The sequence below is a fragment of the Lipotes vexillifer genome, unplaced genomic scaffold, assembly GCF_000442215.2.
Source record: "Lipotes vexillifer unplaced genomic scaffold, Lipotes_vexillifer_v1.1 scaffold370, whole genome shotgun sequence".
In the NCBI taxonomy this organism is placed as follows: Eukaryota; Metazoa; Chordata; class Mammalia; order Artiodactyla; family Lipotidae; genus Lipotes; species Lipotes vexillifer.
Window position 1 is genome coordinate 1365321 of NW_006772699.1, and position 15665 is coordinate 1380985.

Below are 15665 nucleotides of genomic sequence, written 5' to 3' on the forward strand. Positions count from 1 at the left end.
AGCGCAGGCTCAGTAGTTGTGGCGCACGGGCTTCGTTGCTCCGCAGCATGTGGGATCTTCCCTGGCCAGGGCTGGAGCCTGTGTCCCCTGCATTGGCAGGCGGACATTCCCTGGGCCACCAGGGAAGCCCCCCACGTGTTTCGTATATAAATTGTCAAATGGAAACAGCCTCCAGTACATGCTACTAACACCACTTTGCTAGTTCTCCTAAGGCCACACATCCATTGGCACACGACCTACCTTCCAAGTTGTCAGGTGACTGAAGTTTCACTTCTCCATAACATGAATCGCCATCCTTCCATCCTCTGATAGCAGTTTTTTTTGCCACCTGCTGTCAGTCCCTAATCCAGGGCCTCATTTAGGTTTCTATTCTTCAGCGGCATCCACTGCTGGTACCAACGTCTATATCAGTTGGGATGGGTATATCAGACGGGTCAGGTGGTGGTAACAAACTCGCAAAGTCTGTGCCTAAATGAAGTTTGTTTTCTTCCTCACACTATACTACCTTCATTATTTTGTGGGTGGTTGAGGGAGAGGGGCCTCTGTTAATCTTAGTCATTTAGGGATCCAGGCTAACAGAGTAGCCACCATCTTGAATGCTGCTGGCTGTCAAGAGGGAAAAGATGGCTCCGGAATGTCTCAGGTGATGAAGTGCTCTAGCCACGACACGGTAGTTCCAACCACAACTCACTCACTAGTTGGCCAGAACCAGTCATGTGAACCTTTTCAACCACGACAGAGCCTGGAAGTACAATCCTACTGTGTTGGAAAGGTGGAATAAAGATGTCTGCTGAGCAACAGTAGTGATGAACACACAAGATCATCATCACATGTGGGGTGAGAAATTTTCCTCAGGGACTTCCCTTGCAGTCCAGTGAGTAGGGGTCTGTACTTACACTGCAGGGGGCACAGATTCGATCCCTGGTTGGGGAACTAAGATCCTACATGCCAAGTGTGGAAGGAAGGGAGGGAGGGAGGAAGGAAGGAAGGAAGGAAACAAATTTGCCTGAGATCATATGCCTAGTGACTAAGAGCAGATTTTGCAACCATGCTCCAGAATACTTGCTTTTAATCACTATTCTACACTGCCTCCCAAGCCACTAGCAAAGAATATTTTTCCCTTTTTTTTGGCTACGTCACGCGGCTTGTGGAACCTTAGTTCCCTGATCAGGGGTCGAACCCGCACCCCCTGCATTGGCAGTGCTGAGTCTTAACCACTGGACCACCAGGGAGGTCCAGCAAATAGATTTCTACGTCATTGTCATGTAACTTGTTATGCTTTGAGAATGTGGCCTTATTTTTTGAAATCTATTGACTTATTCTATGATCTTGTACATGATCAACTTTTGTACGTACTCCCTGTGTGCTTGAGAATAATGTGCATCCTCTCATTGCTGGATGCAGAATTCAATGTATGTCCATTAGGTGAAGCTTAACCATGGTGTTCAAACCTATTTTTCTGATTTTCTGTTTGCTTGGACTATCAATACTTGAGTGAAGCGTTGAAATCTCTCACTGTGATGACAATTTCATGCCTTAAAGTTTCATCACTTGTAGATTTATTTTCTATTCACTTGCATATATATTTTAAACCGTGATGTCTTCTTGGTTCACTTTATGATTACATAATGACCCCATTCCTAATGATGACTTTTGTCCTCGTTTATTTTGCTTGTCTTAATATAGCTACGTAAGTTTTCTTTTGGTTAGTGTTTGCCTGACCTTTTTTAACCCTTCTGATTTCAAACTGTCCAGGTCCTTTTACTTTAACATCTATTGCAAAAAGCATATAGGTGTTATTTTCCTTTTAAACCAAATCAGACAATCTCCTTTAATTGGCAAACTTAAGTCTACTTTCTTGGATTCTTGATGCCCAGACTTGGCTCTTGCTGTGTGAAAGATCCTAGGACATCTCTAATCTGAAGTTTGCTGTTATACTAAGAGGTTTCTTTTTTTTTTAATTAAAGTTTTTTTCCAGCTTTATTATGATATGTCTAAGATTCAAGATAGCCTTCCTTTATTCACAGCACTGGGAAAATGTCAGACAAAAGCAGTATTATGGAAAGGAACCCAGGAAAAAACAGAATGTCAGTAATTTAGCTTTCTTAAGTGTCTAGAATTGGTTGAACTATAAATTTCACAATCAGAGTCAGGAGAGCAAATAGGATATGTTGACAGAAGTGTGAGTGGCTATTGTGTCCACCATTCTAAATGCCATTAGGAACATTTGTGATTCCTGGGAAGAGGTCAAAATATCAACATCAACAGGAGTTTGGAAGAAGCTGATTCCCATCTTTATGGATGACTTTGAGGGGTTCAGGGCTTCAGTGAAGGAAGTAACTGCAGATGTGATGGAAAATAGCAAGAGAACTAGAATTAGAAGTGGAGCCTGAAGATGGGACTGAATTGCTGCCATCTCATGATAAAATGTTAACGGAGGGAGAGTTGCTTCTTATGGATGAGGAGAGAGTGGTTTCTTGAGATGGAATCTACATCTGGTGAAGATTATTCAAACAACAAAGCATTTAAAATATTACTTAAACTTAGTTGATAAAACACTGGCATGGTTTGAGAGGACTGACTCCAATTTCAAAAGAAGTTCCACTGTGGGTAAAGTGCTACCAAACAGCACTGACGCTACAGAGAAATCACTGTGAAAGGATGACTCAACTAATGCAGTAAACTTCATTGTCGTCTAATTTTAAGAAATTTCCACAGCCACCCCAGCCTTCAGGAACCACCACCCTGATCAGTCAGCAGCCATCAACAAGGAGGCAAGACCTTCCACCAGCAAGAGATTACAACTCCCTGAAAGCTCAGATCATGATGGTTAGCATTTTTCAGCAATATTTTAAAATGAAGGTATGTACATTTTTTGACATAATGATATCGCACACTTAATAGACTACAGTATGGTATAAACCTAACTCTTACATGCACTGGGAAAACAAAAAAACTCACGTAACTCGCTTTATTGCAGTGACCTGGAACAAGCCCGAAATATCTCTGAGGTATGCCTGTGGTAGCTCTAGAGAGCCTTAAAGCTGGGAGGGATGGAGGACTGGGAAATGAAAAAAAGGGTATCTACTGTATGAGCCCACTTATACAATGAAAACTGTAGAAAAAATAAATTGAATCTAGTGACAGAAAGCATTGGTTGACAGGGGCTGGGGCTGGGGCTGGGAAGGGACAGCCTAGGGTGGAGGTCAAGGGAACTTTCTGGAATGATGGAAATATCTTGGAAGGGTGGTTACCTGGGTGTATAAACATATTTACTTAAATATACCATTAAATATTATTGTTCTTAAAACCATACCTCAATAAAGTTGATTACAAAAAATAAAGAGGTCCAAAACCAAAAGTAAACAAAAATCAGTAGTAGCAGTTACAAATTCACTGAAATCTTTTTTTTTTCCTGAGGCATTAAACAGATGTCCTGAAAACCGGAAGACGTGTTCTAGGAAATCTGAAAACACAAGGTATCAGGATTCTTTATTCAAATTGTTAAAATATGATACCTAAAACCAAACCAAAACCAAAACCAAAACCTACATAACACATATTCACTTAACTTTTTCAAGTTCAGGGCCTTGAATTTCCTGAATGGCATGTTTAATATATGATAAAAGTTGGGTTTTCCCCCACCAAAGAAATTGGGGGTAGCAGACTCCAAACTCTAGCTAGAAAGAAATGAGCAAATTGGGCTCTTCAGTCCAAAAGAACATGCCTTCATGGTTTTGATAATTTTTGTTACTGTTTCTAAAAACTGTAAAGGTCACTTTTATAGCCCTGGCTGGAGATGTGCACTTACTTACCTAAATGTAAGTAAATGTACTGGTGTATTGCTCACCTCTGGGAAAAGCAACATTAAATACCAATTTTTTATGTAAAGATGGAGGTGAAATCCCAGAGATGAGGAGTCAGGTTTTCCAAGTTTATTTTAGAAAACAGAAACAAAAACAAAACTTAAACTCTCAAAATCAGAAGCATAGGAATATCTTTAAATAGTTTATAAAGCGTTTTTGCATAGGAGGAGTAAGACTTCAGGTGCAGAAACATTAACAATGTTTCTTCAATGCACAATATACTCCACTGAGGAACATGTCAATAGAAAAGAGGCGTCTTCCTTTCAAAATGTATACACCAGCTCTGTGTATAGAAGTCAATATAAGCCCTTTTCTTTCCCTCCTGGAATAATTTTTATTATTATTTTTTTAAATAGATCTTTGTTGGAGTATAATTGCTTCACAACACTGTGTTAGTTTCTGTTGTACAACAAAGTGACTCAGCCATACGTATACACATATCCCCATATCCCCTCCCTGTTACGTCTCCCTCCCACCTCCCTATCCCACCCCTCTAGGTGGTCACAAAGCCCCGAGCTGATCTCCCTGTGCTAAGCGGCTACTTCCCACTAGCTAACTATAAATTATTTTGAATGAAGCACTTAAACTATGCATGTAGCCTTCAATTACGGTTGACCCTTGAACAACCTGGGGCGTTTGGGGGGCCTGATCCTCCGCACAGTTGAAAATCCACATATAACTTAAGAGTTGGCCCTCTGCATCTGCGGATTCAACCAATCTCGGATCATGTAGTACTGCAGTATTTACTACAGAAAAAAATCTGCATGTATGTGGACCCGCCACAGTTCAACCCGTGTAGCTCAAATCTAATATTTCCACACCAAACTCATAATTTTTCCCTTAGTCAGTGTCTCACACTTTTTTCATCCTACTGAAAATATTTTTTTAAAACAAAGGGTATGTACCTTCACAAGTTACCTGGTCATCTTCATGTTTTCAACCATTCCTATATGCCTGGAGTCTAGACAATCAGTTTGAAGAAGTCAATTTTCCAACTTAATTCCTCACATATTATGGAACACCATCAAAGCTTTTAGAACAACGCTAACAGACATTGTCTATTAAAAGCAAAGAAATGAAGTTTTGGTTTAGAGAAAAGCGTGTGTGACATAACCCTTAACAAACTGTGGTAAGAAAGTACCGCACATGTTCCGGCATCTCTGCTGGGAGCGCATCTAAAGGCCACTCTGCTGTCAACATCCATTTCTGGCATAGGACACCATGGCCTCGGTTCAAGGAAAAGCAAAGCTTTTCACATGTTAATAAACGTAAGGCTTAAATTTCAGGAAGGTTTGCATTGCACCTCTGCTAAACTTACATTTGTAATTTCTAAGGCTGGGGAGAGGAAAGTGGGGAAAAACTTCAGTTACATCTTATAAAGGGAGACTAGATAGATAAAGATACTTCCGCTACAATTAATTCACTCAAGTATTTTTTACTGAATGCCTTCTCTGTGCCAAGTACTGGGAATACAGAGGTGAGCAAGACTTTACGATGTCCTTTCTCTCCGTTTACGTTCTACTATAGTTGATTTCATTAAAACCTTATATTTATTTGAAGTGGAAATATGGGAATACAATATATAAACAATAAAAAGATAACATAGTAAACAACTTAAGAGAATTTATTTGCAAAGTAGGAAATAAAAATCATGATTTTAACATTTATTTAGAATATGAACAAAACTAGAAAAAGTTAAAACTACAGAAAAGGTAGAGAGTACTGGAGTTGGCTCAGTGGCCATATAATACAAACAAGCAAAACCCAAGTTTCTTTCATGCAAATAAGCCTTAAGGAAAAGAGAACAGGAATGTTTATAGAACAGACCACAACAAGTATTTTTAAAATTTACATAAGAAACTGTACAGAAATGAAAAATAAATTAGACAATTTACAAGAAATGTTTTATAGGTTATAATAGGCTATAACTTAGTTTATTATGAATAAAATTTGTAGCACATCATACATTTTTACATCGCAGATTCAGTGTTAGAATAATTCCAACATGACAGAGCTCAGAATTGGCAAGAACAATGCAATAGATAGAATAAGGCAACTTAAACGCAAATGGCTTGTATAAGTAAAATTAACACAAACATCTTCTAGGTATGATTTGATCTGTAACTGGGCAGAATTAACACAAATGCCACTCAATTTCAGTTAAAAAGTCAAAGCTTCACTGTAGTTCAAATAAAAAGTCAAAGCACACAATGTATTAAAAAAATGATAAAACCATCTTAACCTGACTTACATCCACATTCCATTAAGCGTATTTAGGACAAGGAGACCAGAATATTAATGTTAGGTCTATAAAGTTATCTTTTGTTTCTAAATGTAAGCTAAAAAGGGCACCTCAGAAAAAAAGTGGCAGATTTTAACATGGCTTAATACTCGTGACAACTATCAACTGTGCCAGGTATGAGATCCGTATGACTCAGGGACACAACATAAAGCTAAAATAATCTCAAACTATCAGCATTATTTATGTATATTTTACAAATTATACAAAACTGAAATGTTTTCTTTGAAAGCTACTGGAACTGTAGGTACTGCAACGTATGAAAGATGTTGAGAAATAGAAAAAAAATCAGCACTATCTTAGACTTGAAATTTAGTTGCACATTTATACAATTCAAAACCTTGGATTTTAACTTTATTCACTCCTTTGAAAAATACATTCCTCATTAGTTCTTTTAAACACAAAATTACTGGCCGCTACAGCAAAAAGACTGAAAATCTAAAAACAGAAATAGTTTTTTGACTACACAAAGAGCCAGAATGTAAAGATTCTGGTTTTTTTCTTAAGGAAAAAAAAAACTGATTTCCTCTCAAACACATCATTCACTACCAACTGTAGTACCTGAAGTCCCAACATCAACTCACTGCTACATTTATTAAGCTGGAAATATCAGACACATGTACAATCTGATTATTCTCAGGCAATCCTAAGGATAAAGGTGTTTTAGGTCTTTATCATACTTGATGTAGATGACTACAATCCATGATACTTCAACTCCCTTAGAGATAATTAAAATTGTGTTTTATAAATCCCACTATGAATTGTGTTTGACAAAGGCAATAATTCTAGGAGGGGTTTATCCCACATCTACCCCAACTCACAATGATCAGAAATAAGAAACAGCTTAAAGAAAAGGGCTATTAAAAAAATCCCAAATATATCTAACATTCAAACATCCATAAATTTAGTGGTATGTTTCTTTTTGTACAATGGAAAAGTTATAATGCCCATATAATTTTGAAGTTATAGCACAATAAAAATTCCAGATAGCTTTACAGATTAAAGCACGCGGGGACACACACACACACACACACACACACACACACCCTTGATATTACTTTACAGTATATCTACTACTTGGCCATTACTGGCAATAACAAAACATTATGAGAGAATAACTAATACCATTCTATGGTGAGAATCCAAAAGCTAGTACCTCTCAACATATATCAACACAAATAAAATGAACTCTAAAACATGATGCCACATATCTGAACAAATTGTTTCTGTCACTTCAAATGCTGCCATGAATGGAGCAACTAACTGTCTTTTGGGACAGTCTGCTTTTCATGGAACCCCTGTTTTCAATAGGCTATTAAAATACCTCAAAGGAAGAAAAATAATTACTCACTTTTTGGGGTCTTTGCTCATCAGTTACTAGGCTCAGTAGAAACATAAAGCTACGGTCTCAAATATTGAAAACAGGCAGTGATATAACGAACATTACTTTCTGAGATTATCTGATGACAGAAACAAAGTTGGCTGAATTCCTTCTCTATTAGAATAAAACACCCTAAAATAAACAAACTTATTGGGAAAATAGAACATCATTGACATTTCATGGCACATCATCATGTTAAATAAGGTCAAAGAGTATTATTACAAAAATGCAGTATGTTTCTAATGTTTTGTTTATACATACCACAAAACAGTAAGTTAAATGCAAAATAACACATACTCATTTTTCTGGTGATCATCCAGTTTTTACATGGCTTTAGAAGAGAAAAAGTTTCTAAACTACACTCTCAAATGCAACAGACTAAACATAAAGTGCTCAATAGAGAAAAAACAAAATATTAAAATATGAAACATTTTGCAAATAACAAGCAGAGTGGTTATAAAGGACATTTGGAAACTACTGCCTTGCTAAGCTTTCCACCCAAAAATGCGACCTTGGAAATCAAGGCAAGATGCCTTGATTCAAGGCAAGATGGACTGCTCTTAGAAGGCAAGAGGACCGCTGGACATAGAGGAAAACCTTTTCCCTTTGAGCTGCCTCATTTTTCTTACAGAAGTGGACTTTCAGGAACCGGTACTGAGAATACAACAATCACATCTGCACGCAAAGGTAGAAAACTCAGGAATCTTCACAGTCTAATATTTGGCAAACAATCTGAACCTCTAGGACAGTCAAGACGCCACATATATTACTGGCAATAGCGCTAACTTTACCTAAACTAAGAGTCCACCTATTTAAACTAGAGTAGCTGAGCAAGGAACGCCCTTGTCAATAGGCAAGGAAGTCTACTAGTACTTTGTCTTTGGAGCAGTCGGGGTGTAGAGCTGAAGGCCATTAGTTCTCAAAGTCTCTCTGGTTAAAAGGCAGTCTTCTGGGGGTATGGATGGTGGTAGTGGTGGTGGAAAGTTCTACACCTTGTGTTCTTTACCAACTGCCCAAGCAAACTGATAGTGATCCTTGCATTTGAAAATGTTATTTTAAAAAATGAAAATTAAATCCACCAAGTTATAAACAAGGTTCTCCTTGTGTGTACAGAACTCAATGAAGAATTAAAAAGGTTTCTTTTTAGTCCTTTAGAATTGGCTTCTCAAAGTTCAATTAGATAAGGTGTGTGTGTGGGGTTAAGTCTTTGGAATCATCAAATTTACTGCAGCGAAGGAAATATACATTCTGAAGACTGATGAGGATGCTCAGGATGTGTCTTGGGCAACTTTATTAGTATCATTAGAAAAACGATACCTACTACAATGAGATGGCAGGATGCAATGTAAGATGTTTTTTGGAATGGTCAGAAATACAGCTTGTCTGAATAAAATAAACTAGGCCAAATGAGGTATTTCTTATCCCTCTTTATGTATTTAAAAAATAAGGTTCTCACGTGTTCCCTCTCTAACATTCTTTAAAAAGTCCAGATTCAAATTTAAGTTTTAATGAATACATGATAGTGTTCATTTTTAAGAGCTAGTTCTAGAAACTACACTAATACAGTAACCACTACCCAAACGTGGCTACTGAGAACCTGAAATGTGGTTAGTCTAAATTGAGTTGTGCTGTAAGTGTAAAATACATACTGATTTTGAAGACTAAGTAACAACAATCCCCGAACCCAAAAAAAACCCTAAATAACTTTTTATAATGATTACATGTTGAAATGATAACACAGCTATACTGGGTTAAATAGACATATATAATTTAAATGAATTTCACCTGTTTACTTTTTAAATATGTCTGCTAGAAAACGCAAAATTACATGGTGCTCACATTTATTTCTATTAGACAGCACTGTTCAAGAACATAAGAGCTCTGAGGCATTAAGCTGATTGGGATTAGAACCAAACCTATTTACCACTCTATGCTTATACAAGCATTTTCCTGGGATCATAATAAAAAACTAGAACCTTGGCAGCCTTCATCACAATTCTGTGTTCTTATTAGAAATACTTATTAGAATTACTCCAGTAATTCTAGATTGTACAAGAGAAAAGCCAAGAGCTTTTCTCACAGTGGTGAGATAGTTGCTCACTTTATATGCATTTTAGCAGGTAACTTCAGTTTCAAAAGACAAAAAGTATGAATCATAGTCCCAAATTAACCAAAGTATTGATCAAATTAATTTGTATATACTTTTACCATTCCATTTCCTTCTTGACGACAGCCCCAAACCTATAACTGCTAACGTACAGTTTGCCACAGGTATAAAATTTGAAGTTATCATTTAAAAGCAAAACCTTCTTGTACAGATGCCCAATCATGCAATTCTAAAATAAATTAAAAAGATAGCTTTTGGCTGAAATATCTAGTCACGAAAATGGAAACATTTAGTAAGAAAATGTTTAAACATTGTAGGTTTTCAAAATGACCACTGACTGACATGAATTCAAAGTTCTAAATATTCTACATTCTAAAAATTACCTTCATATGCTTTTCCCTCTGAACATAACTACAGGGAGAAATATCTTTATCAAGCACCACCTCTTGAGATTCAATTGAAAATTGTTCTCTACGGAGCAAAACTGTCGTGTAAAAAGACAGCATAATACCTTTCTTCCTGTAATACAAAAGTTTTAAGCTCTTCAAAGTACATCCAGATTTACTGTAATTTAAGGAGGTGAACAGTTTTTCCCAATTTCCCCCGTCTTTCAACTTCCTAAACCATAACTAACAGTCTCAAAAAACTTTGCTGAACTATTGGACCTCCAAAATGTTACTACCAAAGTGAAAGTCTGAAAAAATTTATATTATAAAAAATGACTTCAAAGTATAGAATAAATTCCAAGGCAAAAGGATTTACAAATTTTGGAACTATAATGCTTTTATTACCAGAATGTATGAAACACTGATCCTTTTATAATTCTGCAATACTGCCTCAGATTCCCAGTTTCAAAACAACTCGTCTTTTAAATTTCCATAACATCTGTTTAGAACAAATGACTTTGTTGCTGTTCACAGCAGAAGACAGTCTTTACCTTTGATGGTTCAGACATAATTAAACAGAAATGGCTAACTTTGGGCCTAAGATAAATGTGGTATAGAGAGAAGAGCACAGAACCCTACCAATACACATAAACCATACTCCATTCAAATAGTCCTGGGACCTCACTGAACGGACTTTCAAATAAGTAATTAAGCCTCCAATTAAAAATCATTTAAAAATGTACTATCTGATAAACTCAAAATACAAAAATGCAGTATCACCAATTATGTGCATTCTCTAGGATTCATTTTAAAATTCAGGCTAATGTTTAACAACAGTATTTCAATTAAATTACGGCATTTGAAAAAGGTTATACTTCTGGGGAAAGAGCACATAAACATGCTTTTTGGGAGAAGATATGTTTGGAAAACAACAGTAATGAATAATTAATATTGCTTTAACATTTCTAAAATCATATAAAAATGATCATCTTTGATTGCCATTTCAGTAAGTTTCGATACAGGGTATGTTACTGTCCACTTACTAGTAACCAAAACACACATAGAACAGACTTGAAACAAATATTCAGAATCAATTCTTTTCATGAGATAAACATTTCTGAGACTTTAAGATTCATGTTTGAACATACAGTACTGCAATGTTGGCTACATAAAATAAAATAAATAGAAAATCTTTTTCAGAGGAAGCTCATTAATCAGAGGCTGTATTGCATTTAAGGATTTAACACTGGCTATATACAGAAGGGAAAGCATTTCACTTAGAAATACTTCACATTACTGGAGCTCTCTTTTTAATATGGCAACATATAGCAGCTTACCATTCTGATACTTAAAAATCAACAGGAATAGTGCTACTCTTTCATCCTTTGGTTCCCAGTGACAAATAATGCAGTAATAACACCTCTGGTTTTCAGTTCCTCTTGAATGACATTTATTAACAGAGAGAAACCCGATGCCTTAGCTGAAATTTGGCAGCCCAAGAAGTGCACCAACTGCTCCAAAATATCCCTGCATAATTTAAAAGCAATTATTAATGTAGTGTAGCTTCTAAATGAACATGTAATATTAACCACTATTAAGAACACATACTTGTGTATAATCTATTTAAGAACATTGATTCAGAAAGCTACCAATTTGTGTCATCAGTTATTGTAAAAAAAATTTTTTTTAAACTGTATTCTCAATATATACAACTTTTTTTTTTCTGTAATTGAATTCCATGTTTAATTGCTCAATATTTCAATTAACAGTCTACTTGAAACAATAAAGTACGTTTTCTGGCAGCATATATTCTTCATATATTACAAACTTTGGGTTGACCAATAAGTTTGTTCAGGTTTTTCCTTAAGATGTTGCAGAAAAACCTGAACAAACTTTCTGGCCAACCCAATACATATATATGTATATGTTTTTGTATTATAATTGAAGCTAAGCATTTTCTAGTTAATTATAATATATATACCTTTGAAATACATATTTTTTTATAAAGAGTGGCTGTTAGACACTAAAGCTTCCAGGACTATTGTTGCAATTCTGGCTCCCCTCCCCTTTCCTGAAGAAAATTCCTTTGGCTCTGCCTGCCATTCCCACAGCAGAGGACACGCCAGGTGGAGCTGCACAAGAGTACACATTCTGACCTCTACAGCGAGAGCAGTGACAATGACACATGGAAGCTCGTAAGAGCAGAACAAATACTCAGAATCTGTATTACTAAAATGCTTAATAAAATATTCACTTGACCACAAATAATTCAAGGTAAGTTTACTTAATCCAAAACATTTTGTGAACTGATACTTGCTCCGATCAGAATTTAACTGGATATTGTGATCGAATAGGGAAAAAAAATCTCAAAGAATAAACTCCGAAATGTTAACAGTAGTTACCACTGGAGGTGGGGGTGAGGCTGTGGTGGGAGGATTAAGGAGATTTTCATTGCTAAATCATATATATTTTTATTGTTCATATTTAACATTTGTTCTCTCAGGGGAGGACAAAAAAAGAAAGAGGGAATTCCCTGGCGGTCCAGTGGTTAGGACTCTGTGCTCTCATTGACAAGGGCCCGGGTTCAACCCCTGGTTGGGGAGCTACTACTAATATCCCACGTGAGGCACAGCCAAAAAACAACAATAAAAAACAAAACAAACAAAAGAAAACAATTTAACAAAACAAACCCACTAAATACACAAGCAGCCCCAGGATTTAATGAGCTCACAGACCTGATACTGCTCTCTCTTTTTCAGAAGAACTGTGAGATTCTCATCTTAATGGGATGTCTGCCAGGTTACAAAAATGCCCACCCCCTAACTCAAACTGAAGTGAGGGAATCAATATACTATTTACGTAAATCGCAGTTTTATACTTCACTTATAAAGTACCTGGCAAGGAACAATATATGAAACTGCATTTAAAAGCATGCTATTATAATTCACAAAACTTTATCTTCATATCATACCTCATGCTCTAGAAACAAAGCTTTCAGTTGACCTTTTGACCAATAATCCAGTGCATATGCCAAAAGTTTCATCGAGAGAGTATTGACACGTAAAAAGTTTCCAACAAAGACAACTCTGTTTATTTTCTAAAAGAAAAGAACAAAGAAAATGACTTGAAAAAAGAATTATCAAGTAGATTTTACAATACAATACAGTTTATAAGATCTCTACTTACAAATATAAACAACTACTACCTTTTTTTTAGTGCCTACTACATTCCTGGTATATGCCTTCATAATCCTGAATACTTAAAAATTAGTTTAGGACATGTCACTACACTTGTCAAAACCCATAGAATGTACACTAAGAGTGACCCCAAATGTAAACTATGGACTCTGAGTGATGATGTGTCAATGTAGGCTCATCGATTTTAACAAATGTACCAAACTGGTGCTGGATATTGACAGTAGGGAAGGCTATGCGTCTAGGGGGTCAGTGAATTCTGTACCTTCCACTCAATTTTGCTGTGAACCTACAACTGCCCTAAAAAATAACGTCTAATTTAAAAAGAAAAGTTCTGGAAAGACCCTAATTAAATGATTACAGATAGACTTGTTTTTGAAAATGGCCAATAAGTAATACATTTAGCAAAGAAAGTAATTTGGAGAAATAACACTGATGAGATAAAAGGAGACAAACCAAGGAAAAGTATTTTAAACGTGTTTAGGATTAAAAACAAGCTGTAAACTTGGTCAGCATGTTGCAGTTTATGCTCAGTAATGACACAGAAACCGTGGACTTTATCTGTATAGCACTGGAGAGCAAAACTGACTGGGATACTGGCATGCCCACCCAACCCCTAGGGCTTCCAGATGGAGGAACTAATATTTGTTTTGAATCTCCAAAAAACCTATTTCTACTCTCACAATAATGTAAGTACTTCTGAGTATACATTTTTGCACAGAGTTTGAATAGCGTAAACTATGGCCTTAATTACTGTTAAGTCAACTGGCCAGTGAAAATCTGGACCTACAGGGGTAACAAAAATTCCCAAACCTAGGTTAAAATGCCTGCTAGTGGCTCCCTCAACTAACTTACTACACTGTTATTAAGAAACTTAAAAGACAGTATTCTAATTTTGAATTTAGAGTAATTCAGAGGATTAATTCGAGTCTTTGCACAGTTGTTCTCTCTGCTGGAGCCTCCCTTTCCCCAAATATCTGCACCCATGACTCTCTCACCTCCATCAAATCTTTGCCTAAGAGTCACATTTTCAACAAAGCCTTCCTTTAACTACCCAGTTACTCAGTAATTTGTCCTCTGCCACTCTCTGGTCTACTCTCAATTCTCTTTATCTTGTTTAATTTTCTTTTTAAAAATAGCATTTATCACCTAATACAGAATAATTTACTTGTTTACTACATCACTAGAATGGCTGTAAGCTCCACAAGGTCAGGGATCTTTGTTTTCTTCACTAATTTATCTCAAGTGCTCAGAACAACACCTGGCACATGGTACTCTGTAAATATTTACTCAATGAATAAACAAATGAGTGAACAAATGAAGAATTCCTTTAAAAAGTAAAATTCCCAACACATTTGTAAAGTATTTGATATTTATAAAAATTAAATGGGCAAATACCTCTATTACACACAGGCAAAACTGTATGTACAGTCTTCTTCAAATAAAAATAACCCAATTATGAGGTAAATCTAGCAGTACATGCTTTTTGTAAGTATACATCATTCAAATTTCACGTGAAGAACGGTCTCAGTGCCTTCATAGCCCTGTACAATGCTGCTTGATCCATATGCAACAAGGCAGCACTGTAAAGAAGCCGAGGGCAGTAAGAAAACTTCCAAGTACTTCACTAATCATAGGTAACACTAGCAGGAAAAAAATACCTACCCACTTTCAATAGTAAGTTACCTCAAAACGTCTTATTGTCTAGATAGAATTTTTGTTTTACAACTTCAAGATATTTAGGTTGTATATTTCTGAAAAGGTTTCTGGATAAATATGAAATGTAAATTATCTCTTTGTCCTATTTCCGGTTTGAATTATCTGCTACTTTCTTTAAAGGTAGTATCACAATTGGATAGGTAACATATATATTAATGAATCTTGGGATTTAATGGATTAAGAGATCTCGATCCCATGAGGCCTTCTTAAGGAATACAAAGAAGCCTGCTACATGTACATAAAAGTCCAACTCACATTTTCCATATAATTAAACAATTTTCTTTACCTCATTAACAGCACACATTCGTGCCACAGAACCAATGTTATTGGTGATAGTAACTAATGTAGCTCTTGCTAGATCTTCTTTACTAACAGATTCTCGCTTCTCCTTATAAATCATATTCCCAAAACTGGAGAGAAATGAAAAACAAACAAAATCAAATCTGTTGATAACAAACAACATTTCATACATTTTGAGAATACAGACTACAGATAAATCTACACATGTGTAAAATAAGGTATACATGTACAAGGTTACTTACTGACCCAATGAACTGCACGTAGGAAAATACTGGGAACACCCAAACATCTATCAAACTAGGATACATTCATACAATGAAATACCATGAAGCTGTTAATAAAAAAAAAGGGGGGGGGGGGAAAGGAAGGAGGGAGGGAGGGAGGAAAGGAAGGAAAAAGAGGAAGACAGAGGG

At 36.1% G+C, this 15665-nt stretch overlaps 1 protein-coding gene across 1 annotated transcript in view; it reads right to left on the reverse strand.

The window, feature by feature from the left end:
• Positions 1-10418: 10418 nt before the first annotated feature.
• PANK3 (pantothenate kinase 3) overlaps positions 10419-15665 on the reverse strand; it is a 17273-nt gene continuing 12026 nt past the window's right edge. The window contains exons 5-7 of the mRNA XM_007447824.1: positions 15239-15362; positions 13011-13136; positions 10419-11566 (exon numbers count right to left, since the gene is read on the reverse strand). Coding sequence (XP_007447886.1) covers positions 11516-11566; positions 13011-13136; positions 15239-15362 — 301 coding nt within the window. The 3' untranslated portion in view covers positions 10419-11515. The remainder of the gene's footprint in view (positions 11567-13010; positions 13137-15238; positions 15363-15665) is intronic.